Source organism: Panthera tigris, chromosome A2 (assembly GCF_018350195.1).
Source record: "Panthera tigris isolate Pti1 chromosome A2, P.tigris_Pti1_mat1.1, whole genome shotgun sequence".
NCBI lineage: Eukaryota > Metazoa > Chordata > Mammalia > Carnivora > Felidae > Panthera > Panthera tigris.
In genome coordinates this window covers 100,736,896-100,759,829 of record NC_056661.1, presented here as the reverse complement: position 1 = coordinate 100,759,829, position 22,934 = coordinate 100,736,896, and the positions used below count along the sequence as shown (strand labels likewise).

The 22,934-nt window shown below is 37.4% G+C and overlaps 1 protein-coding gene across 1 annotated transcript in view; it reads right to left on the bottom strand.

The window, feature by feature from the left end:
- Window positions 1-1,626: 1,626 nt before the first annotated feature.
- Window positions 1,627-22,934, bottom strand: part of GLCCI1 (glucocorticoid induced 1) — a 104,471-nt gene continuing 83,163 nt past the window's right edge. Inside the window, exons 6-8 of the mRNA XM_042967175.1 lie at window positions 19,030-19,240; window positions 4,843-4,963; window positions 1,627-3,677 (exon numbers count right to left, since the gene is read on the bottom strand). Coding sequence (XP_042823109.1) covers window positions 3,335-3,677; window positions 4,843-4,963; window positions 19,030-19,240 — 675 coding nt within the window. The 3' untranslated portion in view covers window positions 1,627-3,334. The remainder of the gene's footprint in view (window positions 3,678-4,842; window positions 4,964-19,029; window positions 19,241-22,934) is intronic.

Here is a 22,934-nt window from a genome sequence, read left to right as displayed (position 1 = left end):
GTTTTGCTCTCAGGCCACCATGAGGCCTATCATGACCCTATCTGGATAACTGGGCATAACATCAACAACTCCTTTGTTCTGTTAAGGTTTTCTCCCTCTTATCCCAAATCTAAACCTAAATAAAAAGAGTAAACAATTTAAAATTTTTTGCTGCAGTTTTCTTTGTAAGAAACACACAACTTCCTTTGAGGTGATGTCAGTGGACTTAAAAAAAAAATGACTTTGGGGTACCTGGGTGGCTCAGTTGATTAACTGTCCAACTTCCTCAGGTCATGATCTCGTGGTCTGTGAGTTCAAGCCCCGCATTGGGCTCTGTGCTGCCAGCTCAGAGCCTGGAACCTGCTTCAGATTCTTTGTCTTCCTCTCTCTCTGCCCTTCCCCCACTTGCTATCTCTCTGTCTCTCAAAAATAAATAAACAAAAAAATAAAAAACAATAAAAAGAATTACTCCCATAAAAAATTCTTAGGTATAGAATAAAAATGTAAGGGCAGTGTCTTCTCTATTTGAGGTGCTCACACAGTTGGGAGCGGTACAAAGACTTGGAACTTTAGACATCCAGCTTCTTACTGTGTGATGGAAAGTGTGTAAATGACATGTCAAGAGGAAACCAGGCTGTGGAAATCTGATCCGGTCAGAGTCCCTCCAGCACCAGAGATACAGGTCAGGAATTCAGTGAGCACCAGATACTGCCATCACCCTGACCTAAGTGTATCTCTGTTGGGCAAGGTGCTTACGAACCAGTCTTTCCAAAAAACATAGGTGAACTATTCTGGTTTTACTAATAACTTTATTTAAATAAGACACAGGAACTTCTATACTGAAAAAATACAAAACAAAAGCCACACATTTCCTTGTGTAAAGCCATATTGTATGGTAACTCGAATACTGTTCAGCGCAGTGGCTAGAATTAAACAGTACAACTATGTACAAAATTTAAACAATTTCTGACAAATTTCTACAGCTGGATGTAGGATACATTTGAGCTCAACAACTTCTGGGAAATTTACATGGCAAAGCATAAGCTTTAACACATTTGGTTCGGAACTTTAATATATGCTAAGAACAAATGTACAACACAATTAATATTTAGTTTCTCATGAGAAAATAAAAGCACATGTCACTATAAATATCGTACATCAGATTTCATCACCAAAAAAGCATTCAGTCCATCTTTCAGAAATTGATATTGATACTATTGCATCTTATTTGGACAAAAGCAGAGCATAAGATCAATACATTATGTAATGCTAAACCAGATAGCAGAAGTTAATGGAGCTCATATTTATCTTACAGAATAATTTTCTCCCTTTAACCATAATCTACAAAATATAGTATTTTCATCAAGGCCTGAGATTATTAGGGTTAAAGGTGTCTGCTGCTGAAGAGATTGTTTTAAAAGGTTCCCCTGTGAAAATGGCAAAAGTAAACTGAGTCCTTTTCCATGACAGTCTCCTACAATATAACACTGACTAATTTAAAGGAGCCAGAATGCACCTTCAGGAGAGAATATTACTGCAAACTTTGGTGGAAAGAAGATAATTGGAATCATGAAAAAATAATACACAGAATACATACACACACAAACATATACATATATATATATATATACCATTTCTAAAAAAAAAAAAAATCAATGGTGTTGCTTTCTTCTTTATCACTTCTTCTTTCTTCACCCTCCTTAGGAAATAAAACAAAGAAATCCCGAGGAATGACTGAAAGGAACTGAAACGTTCCTATAACTGTAGGCACCTATTCCCCTAACTGTTAAGAAAACTGTGCCATATACTGTAGTAGGTACAGATGAAACAACTCTGTGTTTTACTGAACTGAAGCAATGGAATAAAAATACAAAAACCTCCCTCTGCTTTAGGATACTCTCTTTGTGCCGCAGAAAACAAAGTCTGAGAGCTGGGCTCTTCCACTGATCACTCAAGAGTATCTAGGGCTCTCTTCACACTGTTGAGAATTCGGGTCAAGTCTGTGAGTTCAAGACTGCTTACTTGGGTATAGGCTTTACTTTGCACATCCAAAATACCACCAGAACTATCCATGATATTGTGAGGAGAGACGCAATGAGGCAGCTGTGAGCGACCGCCATGTAAGTCACCAAAGAACCTGCTTCCTAATGTGCACAGCATCTGAGACCCGCATGCTCTCTCTCCACACAAATGCGACTCGCACACCTCAAGTGCTTGAGGAAAACAACCAAAAGCGTGTCATTTTTCAACCTGCAAATTAAAGCATTTCCAAAAGTGAAACTGAACATTAATATGCCTTTAGCTAAAACAATGGCATTTCATGACCCTGATGGGCAACATAAACAAGAAATCTCCATCATCCCCTGGGAAAGTTCACTTGTTTGGAAATCAAACCTAGACTTTCTTGTTTTTAAATCCCATTACACACAATTGGAATGTTTACATACAGCCTGGTATCGGACGCTTTATTTGCAACATTAGAACAGTCATTAACTGAGCAACACCTGAACTTGTTTAAAAAAAAAAAAAAAGCCACATCTACACATGTTGAAACAGTGGATTCAACAGTTGTGTTACTTGTAACCACATGACAAAAGTGATGTCAGACACCACAGATTTGCTGGTTCTCCTCATGTTCACCCATGTCCAGGATTATTGTTCTCCTAGGGTTGAATGCACTTCTTATTCTAAGAATGTGGAATGTAATGAGGAAAGGGAAATGCAGAAAATAAGGAAAGGCAAAAGAGTGATGTTCCCTCTTTAGCTTTTTAGCTGTGAAATATTTAATATCCCAATATGATATACATTCCAAGTTACCTGAGTTTAGACTTCAACTGAAGTACCTGAAGCTAGGCCATAGGGTGGGCACTGTGCAACTGTTGTGGCCATTTATTTATTTTTTTTGCATTGTATGTATTACAGAAGTTAGAAACAAACACCTGGATCAATTGTAAACATAATCCTGAAGTACAGTATTTTCCATAGGACAAAACACAGCAAGACATTTTTCTATTTAGACAGGCAACTTTTTGATATAGAGCTTATTTATACTGAAGAATTTGGAACAAAACACAGGACACACTACTACTCTGTCAAACATACTATGAAATGCATAGTCTCCACTTAAAATGCTGAATGACACACACATTTTGCAAGCATTACTGCTTTCCACAAAAACTGCTGAATAGGAGTTCCGTCCCTGCCAAGATCAGTGTCAAGAGATACTTTATGATGCTGATAAGTATTCTGTTGGTGGTGGTGGTGTTCAAAAAGTTTGTCACTCCATGCAGATAAGATGTCTGAGGTCTAGTTCCTAATCCATGAAGGTAGGGTAGAGGCCAGCTCCCCCTTCACTTTAGATGATCACATAGTTCTGAGCAGAGATGTGTTCCTCACCCTGCAGTTCCTGCAGGAGCTGCTGCTGGGACGGCTGTTGGACGGAGGCCTCCGTGGCGCCCACGGAGCTGGTGTCGTCAGTAAGGGATGTAAAGGAAACCCGGGAGGAGAGCTGCTCGACGGTCAGAGTGGCCAGAGCCGAGCTCTGGCCAGAGTTAGGAGAGTTCTTGAGCATCAGGTCGGAGGCAGGTAAGAGAGGGCCTAGAAGTTTTACAGGACAGAAAGCTGATCCGGTTGGGATGAAATTAACCTTGTTTTTGTCAGGACATGAAAAGAGAGGGGCTGAGATAGGCTGACGAGACCTAAAACCGTAAGACAAAATGACATTTATAATCACTAACAACTTCCAAACTTTCTCACTTAGCTGGAGTTCTCTACAACAGCTACAATGCGAATGGCAGGGAATGAGTTAAGTGTACACAGAGGGGTAAACATCTTCCATAGCACAAGTCAGCTGGCAGACTACGGATGTGCACAGCACTGAGTGAATTTTGACACCAAAGGATCTTCAAAAGGACTGGGCAAATTTTTTCTAAGATCATTAGTTTGCTTTCAATCATTTAGGAAGATGGAAAAACCTCCTACTTTATAGCTGAAGATTATGCAAGGTTAGAATGACCTTTTCTGTTAAGAAAAAGTGCAATGGGAGAGGGATGATCTAATCCTATATTTGGTTTTAAGCATTTCCTCCTTTTTCTGCATTGCTATACATCTACCAACAGATCAGAAAATTTCTCAAAGAGCCGGTCACAGCCCAGCAGAGCAGGGTCCTGAAGCCTTTCCTCCCCTCCCACTCCCAGAACTTAGCCATCAACTCCTGCAAGACCAGTCTCTGTCCCCTTCCAGGTTGCAAGAGTACAGCAGCCTTCCCCAGGCACTTGCACTGGGACAAAGGGATGAGTGAGTCTAAGAGCCACAGAGTCTTTTTTTTTTTTTTTTTTTTTTTTTTGAGCTACTCTGCCAAGCATTCACAGCATGAACCTCTTCTTTAATTTCTAATTTAATGCGTACTGAAAATTCAAAACGAAAAAAAAAAAAATCTGTCTCCATTAAATGAATACACATGCTAGATAGCGTCTACAGGGAGACATGTTAGTTTCCTTCTGGTTTGGGGCATCACTATCGTAAGGCCAGCCACACATGGATATTAACTTTGCCGCTAAACTCCTTGTTAGCCGTCTAAATCAACAGAGGTTTTGAGAGGAAAATTCTTAGTGATCAAAAATAGATATTTTAGGTAGTAAGGATGAATTTCCAAGTTTCTGTATTAAGTTTATGTATTTCCAGCATACAGACTCCAATGCTACACTAAGATCCCTTCTGCTTATTCAATTTTCTTTTTATAATTTGGTTTTGAGACACGTTATCAGCTGGATGGAGTAGTTGATTCATCTGTAATCAACTGGTCTCAGTAAAAAAAGCTTTACAGCTTTGCAGATCCCAGCTGATAGAAAAGACATTACTTACGCCATTTCCTCAAAGACCTTCACTCGCTCACATCCCTCTGGGGGCTCCCGTTTGAACATGTAGCTGTTGTTTGGTTTGGGAGATGAAGCGTACTTGGGTAACGGTGAGCTACTCCCACTGTCTGTAAATTTAAAGCAGTTATATTAACTAGTGATTGAAAGCTCTTTTAAATTAAATTTGATTTCCAAACAAGCAGCCTTTTGCACAGTTTATCCACTATGGCCCCTCTGCTTCCACCACAGAGCTTCCTTTTTTGCAGAGCTATTACTAACACCCTTGTGTAGTACATTTCTTAGAAATAAAAGATGTGATGCAACAGTTATCTGCCATACCACAGAAAATAAAAGGAAGATATTTCGGTCCAGAAACTGCATTTTGAATAAAGCAGCGCTATCATCTTGAAAACAATTACAGCAGTATGTATTTCAAAATGTAGATGAATGGGGCAATATATATAAATCATGCAAAAGAAATATAAGAGGTTATAACACAGGGTTCTCTAGGTTTTCTCACTGTCCAACTGGTTTAATTAAAAATTTTAGCATGTGGAATAATCTTCATTACAAAGTTTCTTAGCAGAAATATTACTTTTACTTTCATTACACCATGAACAGATGTATACAGGGGGAAAAAAAACAGGTTTGTAACACATAATATCTTTTTCCCTCAGCCCATCAAGAAAAATGGAATTTACTCAGAAATTTGCCTTGAAAATGTCTACATAAAATAGTTTTTCCAGCAGTTTGTATTTTTGCTATTAGAAGCATGAGGAATCTAAAAGCATCTCTACCTAACATGTTTTCTTCATATTTTTGACCAAAAAAAGAAATGGTCTATTCATGAAAAGTCATAAAACCTATATGTAATTTCTCCCTTTCCTACCTGGCAAAGGATTTTGGAAAATCAAATCCACCAAAATGTGTCATTATCTTTGTAAGATGCCAAGTTGTAAAGTCAGTAACGTACCTGTATAAATACAATAGTCCCATTTAAACAAATTCTGACTTAATGCAAACCAATTCTCACTGCTAAAATACGAAGCACATGATCTATTGAGATGTATTATTTTCATGTATATTTTGAAAGATGGCTTTGGTGTCATAATTAAGGTTGTCACAATTTTGATAAGTTGCTTTGGATTAGGCTACAGAACACAGCACAACATTCAGAATCTGAGTAACAGGGAAGTTTTCATCATCATGAACTATAATACATGCTTAGTAGACTTTTGAGGCACACTTAGTTGTATTTGTTAAGTGAGTCAAAGAGCACCTAGGTTAGTCTTGGGAATGGAGATGTGTGCTTATATTTGCATATGGCTGTATCTTGGGCTGGGAAATCATTGCCTACAAAATAAAAAGGCCACACAATTGGGAAACCTTAGAAAACCACCCCTTCTCCATCACTACTGTTACATATGTTCCTGCAGATTACACACTGTCTGTTGGAAGGAATTAGGTCTTAGAATTAAGTTCCGTTTCTTCACATGTCATTCAGATTTAAAGATTTTCTCAGAGTCGATACTCATAGTATTTAAACAAATGGAAGCCAGGAGGAAGGATATAATTTTCTTTCTTAGGTGAATGCAAAACCTCATTAACCTGGCTAGAGTCTGAGTTTGCTGCCCTCTACTTGAGCTGGGCAAGACCAGAAAGACTGGTCTACAATCAAAAAGTGGTGAGAACGAGACCTTGAGCTTGGTGTAATACAAAAACACAGCCTGACCCTGCTTTATTATCCAGGCAGCAAGCAGCCCTGTGGAGATGGTATGCAATGTCTCCGTGGAGGTTCTTGCTGGTGATGGTATTCTCCAAGGAGGGCACAAATGGCCTGAAACCCTGGGCTCCAATGGTTGTGATAAGACTTTTTCTTGCTGTCAGCCAGGGTGTGGCCATGTCAGCAGTCAAGGACTCACCCCATCAGCATGTAAGAAAAGTCACCTCGGCCACTGCTACAGTCTTTTGGGCTCTACTGCTTACTACATCACCAGGTCTGCTGCTTGATTTCTCTCATGACTTTATTAATGACTTCAAGGGACATTCCCAGCATTGAAAGCTAGACAGGAGCTGGACAATGTACAAAACTGATTATCTTCCTATTAACAATTTACAATAAATTAAATAGTTTTATTCCTAATTTTTTTTTAAATTTCAGAAGCTTATAGTTTTAGTTTTACCTACTTAAACATTCTTTTCTTAAAATAGTTTTTTTAAAGTTTATTTATTTATTTTGAGAGAGAGAGGGAGGGAGGGACAGAGAGAGAGAGAATCCCAAGCAGGCTCTGCACTGGCAGCACAGAGCCTTACACAGAGCTTGAACTTACGAAGCGTGAGTTCATGACCTGAGCCGAAACCAAGAGTGAGACACTTAACTGACTGAGCCACCCAGGCGCCCCACTTAAACATTCTTGTTCTAGTTTAGGGGAGAAGGGGTGGTTAATGTTAAACAAAAAATAAATAAATATATTGCTATCCTAGAATAGATCGTATTTGGTACTATTGTATCTCCTTACCTTTTCAATTAAAAAGTTGAGGGTTTTTTGTTGTTGCTGTTGAACTATATATATAACATTTATTTGAATTTTTGGTGGTCTGGAAAATAAAGCTTGAAAGGAGAATTAAAACTATTTAGAAAAAATTTTTTTTTAATGTTTATGCATTTTTGAGACACAGAGAGAGACAGAGTGTGGGGGGGGGGGCTGGGGGGAGGGGCAGAGAGAGAGGGAGACACAGAATCCGAAGCAGGCTCCAGGCTTCAAGGTGTCAGCACAGAGCCTGTTGTGGGGCTCAAACTCACAAGCTGTGAGATCAGGACCTGAACTGAAGTTGGACGCTTAATTGACTGAACCACTCAGGCACTCCCAAAAATTGAAACTATTAACAGATTTGTTCAATCTGGAGTTTTGTTTTTTTTTTTCCCTCAGGTGAGTATATGATCTGGTAGACAGCAAAGAGGAACAGGAAATGGAGACCCGTGGTCCGAGGTCTCAGTTCTGTCACTAGTTGTAAAACCTTAAACACAACTGCCTTTCTGAGTTTCTATATAACTAAAGAAATTATCACTCCTAACTCGAAAATTCTGTGACTTTCTTAATGGTTCTAACAAGTATTTTTTTGCTTCACAAAATGGCATGATTTAAAAACAACCCACATGAACAACCTATTCTACCCATTCCAGACTTGGGGTCTAGCTGATTCGTTTAGAACTCTGTGCCAAATTTAATAAACACATTTCAGTAACAGAACATTACAAATGTGAGGTAAACACACTTGCTCAGGAGATTCAAGATGAGAAGTTTCATGGTAATCTTAATTCAATCACTTTTGTTCACAAGCATGATAAATTTTCACATTCTGTCATCCCTCAGTAAGAAATAACTAGACCTGTAGTTCTCATTAAGTGTAACTTTATATTCTTATATCATAGCCAATGTCAATTAATAAAACTAAATGTAAAAAATATGATTATTTACATATGTCTGTATTTTAACAGTCTCATCTATCTTTATAAAGAATCACCCAACTCTGGAAATTATGGAAACCTTTTACTGGTTTGGGAAAACTTATACATGTGTACCATATTTACCATTAAAATATAAGTAGGTTGTCAAATATTTTTAATATTTGGGGAGAAGGAGAAAATTGGCTTTTACAAACAAAAACAATATTTTTAAAACTACATGTAGTTTGGGGCGCCTGGGTGGCTCGGTCGGTTGGGCGTCCGACTTCGGCTCGGGTCATGATCTCGCGGTCCGTGAGTTCGAGCCCCGCATCGGGCTGTGTGCTGACAGCTCAGAGCCTGGAGCCTGTTTCGGATTCTGTGTTTCCCTCTCTCTGACCCTCCCCTGCTCATGCTCTGTCTCTGTCTCAAAAATAAATAAATGTTAAAAACAAAAAAACAAAAAAAAAACACATGTACTTTTATTGTTTAAGAGTTTTCTGAATCTCTCCTTATATATGGCCCTCATTATTTCTGGTATATTAAGTATGGCCCACAATTCCAGTATAAAAAATGATATTATACAGTTAAGACATTCTGTGGGTAGGTATGTAAAATCTTTGCCATGGTTCTTACTAGTCTTAAGTCTTTAGATGTGCTTTATCTCTTACTATCAGATCACTATCAAATTAAGAGAAATTAGTACTAAAACAAGCAATGTAATAGCATAGTAAGTAGTCCTTAACTTTGGTTTCACATTAGACTCATCAGATGTTTCAAAAATATCAATAAATACCACTGTCCAGACCTCATCCCTAAGATATTCTGATTTAGTTAGTCTGGGGCTCTTCCCCAGCACGTGCTGCCTCGTTGCTTTCTTTCTTTCTTTTTTTTTTTTTTTTTTTTTGGAAAGCCCCCAAATATTTTTACAGCAGAGCCAGAGCCAAATTTGAGACCCAATCATGAAAAGGTCAAAGCACTGGTCTGGAGTCAGGCTGCCTGACTTCTATCAGGCCTAACACCACGACCTAGGAAAAATTTGATCCCTTTTTTGATCTGCAAAATGGGACTAATTACTGATAGGATAGCTATGAAAAATGTGTGCGAAAAGAATTAGGACAGTGCCTGAATCATATGGTCTGAATATGACCATAATAGCAGAAAGAACACACCCTTCCCTGTTTGCAAATGTAAGAAGGTGAACCATTCAGAAATTAAGTGCCTATTCTACTTTCTCTTGGCAGAAGAGGGGAAAAGAAAATAATTTTTAATAGATCTGCACATTCTACTTCTATTCAGGTACTTAAAAAGAGGAGATTTTTGTGTCTGGGAGCAAGGCAGGGTGATATTTGGAGTACCAGATTCCCCAGTTTAGACTGCCTAGCATAAACCCTGCCAGTTCATAATGTCATCCTTTAGCATATAATCTATCATCCTGAAATTAAAATCAATGGCTAAAGCATAGATTCTACAGATTCCTCTACAAAGACCGAACCAGTAGAATGTAATTCTGTCTTCACAGCTGAGGTAAGAGGCTGGGTAAGTGAGGGTAGAGTTCAACCAAAACTATACTCAATGACATATGAGGAGTGTAATTAAAAGCCAATGATGAGTTAGGTTAGAAATATGATTGACTAAATAGGACCTAAACAATTACTACTCTAGCATTAAAATTACTTCTTTTGCTTCAGGAAATGAAATTATCAGCTGTAGTGTGGTTTGATGGCCTAATGAAACTGGGAGAAACGTAAAACTATATAGCCTTTCTTGGCAACAAACAATTTGGAACCAGTTGTTTGTGATTACTGATTGTATTGAAAAGGAGTTCAGTTAACTCCAAGACCAAACTGGGGACAAGTAAGGAAAAACTTTGGCTTTTACAAACAGTCTGTAAGGTTCCCCTAAAACTTCAAAGTCAACCTTTTATGAGAAGGTTACAGAATTTTAATAAAACAAGACATCAGCCACAGCTAAGATCTTCCTCAGACTGGCATTCAACAAAGGGTAAGGAGGAATAATGACCATCAGAACCTTCACTACTTATATTTTTGAACTTTATTTCAAATTAAGATTGTGTTTTGAATAATGGGCTTAACTCACATTCCAAATGTTTGGTCCATTAATTAAATATTTGTCGTATGTGGGCAAGTGTTTTAATCACATCGTTCCCTAAGTGTTCATTGAATTGATATCAATTTAAAAATTAAGTAAACAATCATAGCTGTTCCTTTATTTTTGTGTACTCACAATAAGTACAATTCTTCTTCCACAAACATAATCTTGATATGCAGAATGGCACGCTTTATTATTATCTCCTAATGTGACTTGGAGTCATTGATATGCTAACTAGTCACTCTGAATTTGACTATCTGACCTTGCAGTTCAAAATGAAAGCAAATCACTTTACTGAAGACAGTCTTCAAACCAGTTTATAGACTAAAATCCAGCCTCTTATACATATACATCACAATGGTCACGCAGAAAAATTTCAGTTTACAGAGAATATTTTATATCTTGAAAAGTAATGTAATTAAGGATCTCAGGAAAATCATGCTGATACAATCTTTTTTGTTTATTTTTTTAAAGTAGACTTCACACCCAGCTCAGAGTCCAACACGGGGCTTGAACTCCTGACCCGGCAATCAAGACCTGAGCTGAGATCAAGAGTTGGATGCTTAACTAACTGAGCCACCCAGGTGTCCCCCATCTGAGATTTTATATTCTTGAGCTTTTTAAATAGAAATATTTCCAGGGACATCAGTTTTCAAAAAACATTTTAAAACACACTATTCATATTAAACTACTCCTGAAGTATCCTAATGAGGAAAAATAAACACTTCTAATAAAAGTTTCACTGTAATTAAAAAAAAAATTTTAATGTTTACTTATCTTTGAGAGAAAGAGAGCACATGAACAGGGGAGGGCAGAGAGAGAGAGAGAGGGCAGAATCTGAAGCAGGCTCCAGGCTCCGAGCTGTCAGCACAGACCCTGACACGGGGCTCAAACTCACAAACTGTGAGATCATGCCCTGAGCCGAAGTCAGATATTTAACCAACTGAGCCACCCAGGCACCCCAAAGTTTCACTGTAATTTTAAATGCTCACTTAAATATTTGCTGAGCACTTAACTATGTGCGAAATAGAAGGTGGCAAAGAAAAATGCTACAAATGCTGTCTTAACGGTATTAGGGAAATCTTGGTATTTACTTTTTACCCCTAATTCTTGCTAAAGAAAAATGGTATTATAGTGTCTTTAGGCACTAACCAACATGGAATCTTAAACTTATCACTGTTTCCACCTTAAAGCTTGTTCCTTCTTTGATACTCACTGCCTAATTACTAATGGTAATAATCTACCTTCTGCATCTCCCAAATTAGAACTCTGATAGAACTTGGCCTTTATCCTCCCTGACCTCGTCCATCTATCAGCCACCAGATGCTGCAGACTCCTCTTTAGTCCCTCTCCTCCAACATCTCTGCACCCCCTCAATCTCTCTCTCCCCTGCCCCTGTGGTTTCCCAACTGAGAGGCATAAAACAATGTGCTGACATGCAAGATTTTTAGAACATTTACACACACTTTTTACCCTTAAAAATAAGAAAGTATGCTTTACTAATACATATTTAGTTTGTGGATCGAATTAAGTACATACATAACTTAGAAATATATGAACTTATATTAATGGTATAGATCAAAAATTGCTGCAAAGGACATGTGAGAAATCAAATTTGGAGACCACGGGACTAGACTGCCAAAAATTACCTTATCTGGTCCTCCTGCTCTCTCTCCACTTCTGTACTTCCACCTGTGCTGTGGCCCTTAAAGATAAATCTGGTCGTGTCCTTTAGCTGACAAAGATCTTTACCTGGTCCTTCATTTCTCTGAGCAAGGCCTACAAGGCCCCTTATGAAATACCGGCCTTTCTACCTCTCTACTCTCACTGCTTCTGCTCGCCACCATTCACCTCTGTGCTCTAGCCACACAGTTTCTTACTGTTCTCCACACACCAGGCCCTTTCACAGCTGATTGCCCATATAAGGCTATTCCTCCTGCAAAAGAGGCAGCAAGTAGTAGTATGAGGTTTGTATAGAAGATCTTTCTTGTCATCTGGACTACAAAGAACTTAGGAAAGTTACTTTATTTTGTAAGCCTCAGCTTCCCCTTTCTTAAAATAATAATGTTCCTCCCTACTCACAGGATTGTGGTAACATTATAGGAGATGACAAAGGTAAAATCACCTGAGCACATTTAATCACTATTAACAATCCTAGGAGGCAGGTACCATCATTATCTGTAATTTACAGATTAAGAAATTGAGATACAAGAGAGGTTGAGTAGCTTGCCCAAGGACACATAATTACTAAGTGGCAGAGCTGGGATTGAACCAGGCTGCACCAGAGTCAGAGCTCATTACCGTTAGGCTCCCTGTCTTGCTAGGTTTTGATCTGTCTCAACTGTAGTGTCCTTGCTGGAGACAGGAGGAGGAGACAAGATGATGATCAAGTTCCTTCCAATCTAACATCCCATGCTTCTAATTAAAGTCTGAAAGCTCAGGTAATCTGAATTCTAATTAAAATCTGAAAGCTTTATTGGGCCTGACTTTTGTTAGTGTCACAAGAGACCCAGTGTAAGCAATGGCCTCTATGTGTTGGTATTTTTCCTAGAGGAACACAGAAGATAACAGGGAGAAAAAATTTAACAGATCCCCTTTTGGGGGTATCAACAGGCCTAGTTGATACCCTACTTTCTGCCCAGTCATGATCAGAATGGAAGATGATATGGATTTTAGCAGTTACTTCCTTTCCCTGAATTTCAGAAGGGAATTTGGACTTTATGGTTTCTTCCCCACCAAAGGCCTTATCACTAAATTAGCATAATCTTAGTTGTTTAGTTCTCTGTACTTTTTTTTTGGTGGTGATGGGGAGGGGAACATTATCACACTCTTCCTGAACATTCAAAGGCCTCATACATATAATTTAACAACCTAAAAAAAAGATACTGATGTTCAACACAGCTAAAAAATATATCCTTAAAAAATGGACATACCATAAAGACAGGCCTTAAAGGAATACGTGAAGAAATCTCCACTAAGCACTACTCTATGATAGGCACTACTCTATGCTGAGGATAAAGCAATGAGTAAAATAAAGTTATCTGCTCCTGCTGGAGCTTATATTCTGGTAAATAGATAACAGGAGATTAAGTGAAACATATATGCACGTTTGTTAATAAATTTTGGTTTGCTTCTATTCTAGGCTCTGGGTTGTAACTGCTAGAACGGAGATGTATACTTATTACTTAGTTTTCAACTATAAATAGTAACTCATCCACAGAGGGCTAGCACAGCATCTGCCATCAGTATGATTGTGAACATTTTCCTAAAGAGGGGAAAAAGGCATTTACTGGATGCTTCTTATGTGCTGTCAATGGGAATATATAAGATTTTACATGTTACCTTGAAAAAGAGAAACAGGGAAGATGACATTAGGGACAGGATTCTAGAACAGGTCAGTGTTAGCCTATGGAATAATTCTTGTGTTGTAGCTCTATACTCCTGGTCATTTTACCAAAAGAGGTTCTTCTAGGGTAACAAGGGATCCTAGAACTATGTGGAGATAATCTTTTGATAGAGAAACAGACTCAGGATCAGAAGCAGTGATTTTAAGATGCAGTTGCTAAAAGCCGTATATCCAACCTATTTATTTTAACAATATAAAACATGAAAAGAAATGTACCACAAAATCTCAGCTGATTAAGCTCTCTAGAAGATAGAGCATTGAAGTATGTTAAGGGCAAAGGTTGAAGAAGGTTAAGCAATACAGCCCTAGACATAAACGCAAATAGAATTAAAATGTGTGTAGGAAGGAATAAGATGATGTCAAAAAGAGCCCGGAAAAGACAAGATAATACTTTATTTTTTTCTCTCCTACAACTAAAGCCTGCTCAGTCCTAACCCCCAAAGTTCAGGATTATTAATATTTATGAGTTAATCACAGTAAGAGGTAAATAGGCTTCTATGCGTTGGCCTTGGGAAACTCCATCCACATAACATACGTTGTTCTTGTGGGAAAGTACAGTTTAAGTTCCAAGTAGCCAATTTGTGGACTCTTGGAATTGAACTCTCCGTACTTGGCCCAAGGAGAATGGTTCAGTTGACTTTATGATTAGAATAATCAATGTTTCCACAATATCTTGCAAAATTGCAGAATTTTATAACAACTGCCTATGCGAATTGTGCCAAAGATCAACTGTAAGTGGCAGACTGAAGTCTCGATTCTGTGGCTTGCCCAGCACCGGTTTGGCTAACAGCAAAGAATGCAGGCAGAGCTGCTAACAGCGTGTTTTGATGCTGCCATCTGTATTATATAAATCACTATTTATCTCCCTTGCATTTTGGGCATGATAATGTGAAAGAACTTAGCCTAACTCTTCGGGTATGTTCTGAGGATGTCAAGATGAGACATTCTCCACACAGTAGGAACCATGGCGGTTATTAGGCTAATTAGCCTGACAACTTTAGACATGTGACCAGGCTGCGTTCAGTCTTCAGGTCACTGGAAAAACCTAGCAAAAAAAAAGAAACAAACAAACAAACAAAAAAAACCCCACCTCAAACCTGAAAATAGTTTCTTAATGGCTGGACCTTTCTCAATAGAGTGTTTTTGTCATGGCACTGCAGTCAAAATAGCCAAAGAAAAACCCAATATACTAATAATCCACTAAAATTATTTTATAGGTCTCAAATGATACATGGCTCATAGAAAAGAACATATGTTAGGAATAGGAAGAAACAATGTTAGCAAAATCAGGAAAAGGATAAGTATGCCACAGATGAGTCTTAGAAAAATAATCAGCTCACCAGCACATCTCTCATGAGCCCATGTATTCACAATGGCTCTCCCTCTCCTTTCTTGGGTATGCCTTTCCAGGTGCCTAACAATGTCTGAACTATTATTCTATCACAGAACGAATTCTCTACAGTAAGTGTAGAATATATAGGTACTCCCAATATATTCTAGTTGACTACAAAATTACAGTACCAATTCTGTTTTCATAGTTAATAATACAAACCTATTCAAAATCTATAGCTTCCATTTTTTTTTCTTTACTGGAAATCAAAGACTAATTTATGCTTTATTGCAGAAAATGCATATTATAAGATGGAATCAGTATCTTAACAAAATTTGGACTGTACACAAAGAAGTAATGAGTCAGAGACTACTCTATAGTTTAATTGACATCAGAAACTGTAAAACTAACAACTCCCTCTTTTGTATCTTCAGTATTCTGAATGTTCTTGTATACTAGTGTATTATTTGTTTCCATTACTATTATCCCATATTACACTATAAGTTTCTTAAAAACAGATTATCACATCCTATTCATCTCTATTTCTCTACTCCCTAGTGGAGCATCTGACATACATCCCTGTTCAATAAATGTTTCTTAAACTAGAAGTATAAACACAGTTGAATACATAAACCCCCATCCTCAATCCTGAAATACATGCGCGTGTGTGTGTATATGTATATACATGCATATATAAAAGAGACAGATGTTATTTTAATTTTTTCTTCACAAAGGGGGGAGTTGATATGAGAACTAGAAAGTTCGCATTATAATAGAAGGTCTCCTAATTTTTTCAGGGAACGCTAACATCAGCTTGATCTTAATCACAAAGTAGTGCTCAAAGCTAATTATGGTAATATGTTGATAAACTAGTATCTTAATTCCCAAGCTGAAATAGTCTTGTAGAAAACAAAAAATGTCTAAAATGATTCCATAATTTCTACAGAGATTTTTTTTTAAAGTCACTATTAGCCATACCCAGCACAATTTATTGTTTACTATGGACCAATGGTTGTGCTAAGCACTTTACTATAATATCTTAATAACCCAAATAATGATAAGAGGTATGTATTATTACCCTGTTTTACTAAGAAATATTTTTTTAATTATTAGGAAAAAAATTGTTGGCCTTAGAGATGATCCGGACCAGTGTTCTCATTTTACTTTAAAACAAACAAACAAACAAACAAACAAACAAACAAAGCCACCAAGAGGAACACAAAAAAAACAAAACAAAAAAACATTTGTGTTAGAATAAAAATACACAGAAGAAAATATACAAAAAAAAAAGGAAAAGTCTTAGAAAAAAGGACTAACTTATCTAAGAAATGGTCAGAATTCAGACTATTATAGTATCTTGAAGAGACACCTACATTCCCATGTTCACTGTAGCATTATTTGTAATAGCCCAAACATGAAAATAACCTAAGTGGCCATAAATGGATAAAGAAAATGCGCGCACACACACACATACACACAGGAAATGTTATTCACCATAAAAAAGGAAATCTTACCATTTGCAACAGCATGAATGGACCTTAAGGGCATTATGGTAAGTGAAATAAGTCAGAGAAAAATAGTGTACAATCTCACTTATATGTAGAATCTTAAAAACATCAAACTTACAGAAACAGAGAGTAGGACAGTGGTTGTTAGGGGAGGAAGACATGCGAAGATGACAAACTTTCAGTTATAAGATGAATAAGTTCTGGGGATCTAAGGTACAGCATGGTGATTACAGTTAATAATACTGTACTGTATACTTCAAAGTTGCTATGAGAGTAAAACTTTAATGTTCTCACCATAACAACAACAACAAAAAAGTAGTTATGTGAGGTCAAGGATACGTTAACTAACCTTATGTGGTAAACATTTTGCAAACATACACATGAATCAAATCATTACACTGTGTACCTTAAACTTACATATGTTCTATGTTATATGTAAAAACAGCGTATATTTTAAACTTAGGATCTAAGTGAGTACCTCTTCTGAACTGCAGAAACCATATATTTATCTGCCTCATTGCATACTGTCATTTAGAGGCCCTAAAGGCAATCTCACAAACAGTTAACCAAAATGGAACTCACTTATCATCTTCCTAATATATTTCCTTCTCGGTTCAGTGTCTCTCAATTATCCACAATATTAAACTTAGAAGAAAACAGAACTCTAGAATTAATTTCCTAGCTTTATTATTACTGCTGTTTTTACTTTTCATTTTAACCCAACTATAGGTGCTAATAAACAGCAACAGTAGTCAACCTGAACCACACTTATCCTTTCTACTGAAAGAACACAGAATACAGGTTTTGGAATCAATCGGACCGACCCTTTTAGCCATTTACCACGTGGGTAGCCTCAAACAAATCACTATTCTTTAAAATTTCCAGTTACCTTCAAAACAAATTCTCCCACCAGAAGCAAGGCGTTTTCTTCTTTGTTGTACTGTGAAACATCCATAGTAAATATTGTGAGGATGTGACTAAAGGTGTTTGCTCCAGTAGGATGCCTCAGTGAAATAAGTTTCCTAGTCTGACATTCCACGAAATGGGAGACTTCCCACTTGAAGCAAAGAGATGCCTAAAGTACTGTCTTCAATACACCTTTAATGGAGGAAGGGAGTTCACCAGGCTTTTCAAAAATGGAAGGGTGAAAAGAAAGTGGAGAACTGCTGAGATCCACCCACAGAAATAGAAGCAGAAGACAAAGTCCAAAGTAACTTCTACTTAACATCTCAGCAGAGAGTCAGGCATAATGATGAGTGAAAGAAGCCAGACACGAGAATGAATACACATGCACCATTCCATTTCTGTAAAATACGTTAACACAAAAAAACTAAATTATGGCGATGGAAGTCACAACAGTGGTTACCTCCAGATGGAGAGGGGAAGGGGGCCTGAGGGAGCCTTCTGGGATGCTAAAAAATGTTCTGTATCTTGATCTAGGTAGTAGTTTCGTGAGCACATACATATGTAAAAATTCACTGGGCTGAGCACTTCAAATCTGGCCATTTAAATGTAAGAATACCTCAAAATAAAACAAATTAAGGGGAATAGCAATCAAATCAGGGCAAGGACCACAAAAATCCTATAAGATACTGTAAATTTTGCCTTTTTAGGTTTTAAAAATTTTGCCACCTATGGTGTATTTCTCTACGGTGAGAAGCAATACATGTGTCATAAAATAAGTTCAGTGTTTCTTTGAAAGTAACTAGGAAGGTGGAGCCTGGGCAATCTTTGTTGCCTTCTGTGTCTAGGCCTGAGGGGGCCAGAAACCACAAGGCAAGAGTCAGTGGTGGCCAAGTGCCTGACACAAGTACAGGAGACATGGGTAAACAGCTGAGCCCTGACAAGTAACAAGAAATCCCAGAGGTTCTGCCCTCTTACCAGTGTTCGTTAGTAATTCATCTATATACCACGACAACCCCTGATATCCTGTAGGTACTTATTTAACTTTATCTACTTGGTTCAAACTACACCCATCCTTCCAAAAGAATATCTAGAATGACTTCCTCCTGAGTCAATCTGATTACAAAAATCAAACTGTAGGCATGAGAAACATAAACTCTACCATAACCATCAATAGCTTTGGACAACACCAAGAAAAGACCTGCCTGTTACATGATACAAAGCTGTACGCACTCCATCTTAGAGCTTACAGCTTTCGTTAACTATCAGAACCATGCGCTGTGCTTCTCTGACACATTTATGGAAGATGTTTGTGCGAGTCACAGAGAAGGGGGTACGGGAAACCAATGAACAAACCTAGATCAGCCAATCCTTTACAATCCCCCCATCCCACAAAAAAAACCAAAAAATGATGTAATGGTCTAAGACAAAGAAAGTAGAATGAGCAAGGCCCTACGACAAACCCTCTAAGTGGGTGATTTCATTCTCACCTTTATCACGATCATAGAGTAAATCTTCTGTGGAGCAAGGGCTCCCATCCTGGGATTCTGGGGGACAGAAGGGAGACACACACGGAGAATGGCTGCTGCAGCTACTGCTGCGCTCCTGCACGGAGGGGGTCTGCGTGTCGATGCTGCGGGTGCTGCTACTCCGGTAGTGAGCGGGGAGCGGGGCCCTTCGGCCGTCTGGGATCTCCAAAGGCTAGAAGAGAAACCACCGTCACACGCGTGAGTGACAGCGCACACCCCTGATTCGTGCAGAAGTACACGGCGCTGTCCTTGTTTTCACATTCCACTGCTAGCTCACCATAATTGCTTCTTCAGAGAGTAAGATACCAGTCTTGTATCTGAGGTTGATTTCTGCACATTGCCTTGACCGAATGAAAAATTTATTTCAAATCCTGACGGAGTTCGGTCTCAAATACTAAGGATAAATTGCTTTACAAATTCCATAGCCCTCTGTATGTATTCGTAGGTTAGCACTTCCCAGAATCCTCAAGAGTAGGGGCTTTGTTTAAACATGGCATCCCTAGTGCCTACCACGGTGTCTGGCACATAGCAGACAACCAACAAACATTTGTCAAATGATGTTATCAAACTGTGCAAGAAATTACTCTGACTTGCTAGTAAGAAAAGTGAAATCTCATATTCACAGGGGTAGATATTTCTATTGGTCCATTCTTAATTTCAACTTTTTAGAGATCAGGAACAGAACTGTTTTCCATTTCCTTTACAAATTACCCCAAATTTCTCATAAAGTGATTTATTCTATTACTATTAAACAAAGGATGTTAACATAACTCAAAACAATTCTACTGTTTTGGTATCCCTCTAACTAGCACTATTCCTAAGTTTGCTTGGTTCCAATGCATTGTTTTGAGTGGCAAAAACAAGAATAGAAATGAAATAGAAATGAAACTAAATAGAAATGAAACTAAAATCACAAAAACACACGTTTTAGACCTGAAAAGACCTTAGAGTTCATTATTCCAGAGTCTTTACAAATAAAGAACCTATAACTTAGTGCTTCTGATGTCATACTAATTAAATGGCATGGGAGCCTCTGTCACAGTGGGCTCTCTACTCTTTTTTTTTTTGAGAGCGAGAGCGAGAGCGAGAGAGAGAGAGAGAGAGAGAGAGAGCATGAGTGAGGGAGGGGCAGAGAGAAAGGGAGACACAGAATCTGAGTGAGGCAGGCTCCAGGCTCTGAGCTGTCAGCACAGAGCCCGACGCGGGGCTCGAACTCACGAACCGTGAGATCACGACCCGAGCCGAAGTCGGACGCTTAACGGACTGAGCCACCCAAGCACCCCATACTCTGCTTCTGCTGTAAAGGAAATCTTACTCCATTTTCCTAATCTGTGTGCTAACGAAGTAAACTCAACAAGTAAAATTCTATACATTAATCACTTGAAGTATTTTGTTATTATAGAGGCAAGACTGCAATGCTAAGAAAAAGAACAAATACACACTTATTTACAACTTATTTTTACTGTGTACTGCTTTTACTCTGAGCTTTGTCATTTCAGAGTTTTTAGAAACACTGTCAGAGGGATAATGCAGTACGATAAAATTAGACAAGATTCAAAACATGTCAATTTTTCTATAACGAACAACCAAGTTAAGTCAAGGCTGAAACCATTAACTACTGAAATAAAAACTTCATTTATCTATACAATGCTGTTAAACCAAAACTATAGCATCCTGATAATGACTACCCTACTATAAAGAGAATATTCAATTATGTAAATATTAGTTCATTTTGTAAACAAATAAGAAAGTAAAACTTTCCAATTAAAGAAAGAAATATTCCCAAAGGAATATTAACTTCGTTGGTCAAACGCTAAGAAAATGTTACTTTAAAATTTTTTCTTTCATTTAAATAAGTTTAGATTTTAATTACAATTCTACACTAAATGTTAGAATGAACAAAGAATAAACCATTGGCGCAGGTATTTTTGGACAAAATTGTATCGCAATATGAGATGTGTGAAGTTCTCGGGGTAACCCATAAGGAAACGTCATTTTCAAAATTATATTTGAGGGCTTCATGACAGAATTATTTCTTAAAATTTAGATACCTGTCAAGGAAAATGTTACTTTAATAAAAGTGTCAGTATTGGTAAGCAGTAAAAAAATATGATGCATAAATCTATAATTAAAAAAATTAAGAATTTGAGTTATCTTTCATTCATGTCCTATTTGATAGACAGTCTTTCTGTATTCCGATTCCTTAATCTATAACTGGGTAATATATAACAATCTCCTTCACCAACTTTGTTTTGTTATGAGAGAGTACAAGAATTATAAGAACAAAACAGATTTTAAAAATTTACTGTTTACACAAAATAACAATGGGAAAATATAAAAGCTTAGAAGACTGATATACTTAACAGGACATTTTTCTTTAGTTATTGGCAGGCTCACTAATGGTAACATTTTGTTTATTAAAACTTTGAGGCACACTTAATCATCAATCAAAAAAATTCTAAAAATTAGTATTGTAGCTCTAAGTGTGTAGGTTACCCTAGAGTAATTCTGAAATGGCTACTGTGAAATTAGAATATAACTTATTTAAAAGCAGAACTGTATAAAAATTTTACCTGTTTAAGTATAGCTGACATACAATGCACATTAGTTTCAGGTGTACAGCACAGTGAATGGACACGTCTACACATTATGCAATGCTCCCCACTAATGTAGCTTACCCCATCACCACACAACGCTATTACTATAACCACTGTACCTTTCATCCCTGTGATTTATTCATTCTGTAACTGGAAGCATATACCTCCCACTCCCCTTCCCCTTTTTCGCTCATCCTCCCACCCTCTCCCCCCTGGCAACCACCAGTTTGTATTTATGGGCCTGTGTGTTCATTTGTTTTGTTTTTAGACAGGTGAAATTATATGGTATTTGTCTTTCTCTGAGTTATTTCACATAGCATAATACTCTCTAGGTCCATTCACATCGTCACAAATGGCAAGATCTCATTCTTTTTTATGGCTGAGTAACATTCCATTGTGTGTGTTTTATTTATATTCATATGTACTTTCATATATTTTATAGATTAATTATATATATATTAAACACACACACGCACACCACATCTTCTTCATCTGTCAATGGACACGTAGGTTGCTTCCATATCCAGGCTATTCTAAATAATGCTGCAGAAAGCAAAGGCATGCACCCATCTTTTTGAGTTAGTGTTTTTGTTTTCTTGAGATTATGTTATTAAGTTTTATATTCTAGTACAGTTTGTTTTGATGTTCTTAAGGATCAGCAAATATGTGACTGATTCTTTCATCTTCAAAGAATTAAACCAATTTCACTTCCTTACATTAATGCTTTTAAACGTTACTTAACGTATAAAGGAAGCATTTTAATGACAATGTGCTAACAGATGACATTTCCAAAAATGTCTTTATAGCATGATAAATATAAATTAAAAATTTAAAATAAAACATCTAGGAAGAAAAAAATGGCACAACCTTTCGGGAGGACAATTTTAGCAATAGTCATCAAAATTTAAACATACAAATGCTTTGACCCAGCAATTTCGCTGCTAGAAATTGTTTGCAGGAGTACACAATTTTTCCTAAAGCACTGCTTGAGATGACAAAAACTGAAAATAATGTAAATGGCCATCAACATGGAACTCCTAAATTATGGTGCATTCATACAATGATTCACTACATTCACACACATACACACGTCAAGAAGGATCACAAGAAATTATGCATAATGCTCGTATCTGCTAATAAGCAATACTGAGAATTGAAAGAAAGTTTTATGTTTTAATTTTACAAATATAAGATTGGACGGTGTGACTTTTGAAATTAATTAACTTTTAAAACCTGCACATTATTTAAAGGAATCAGATACACATTTGA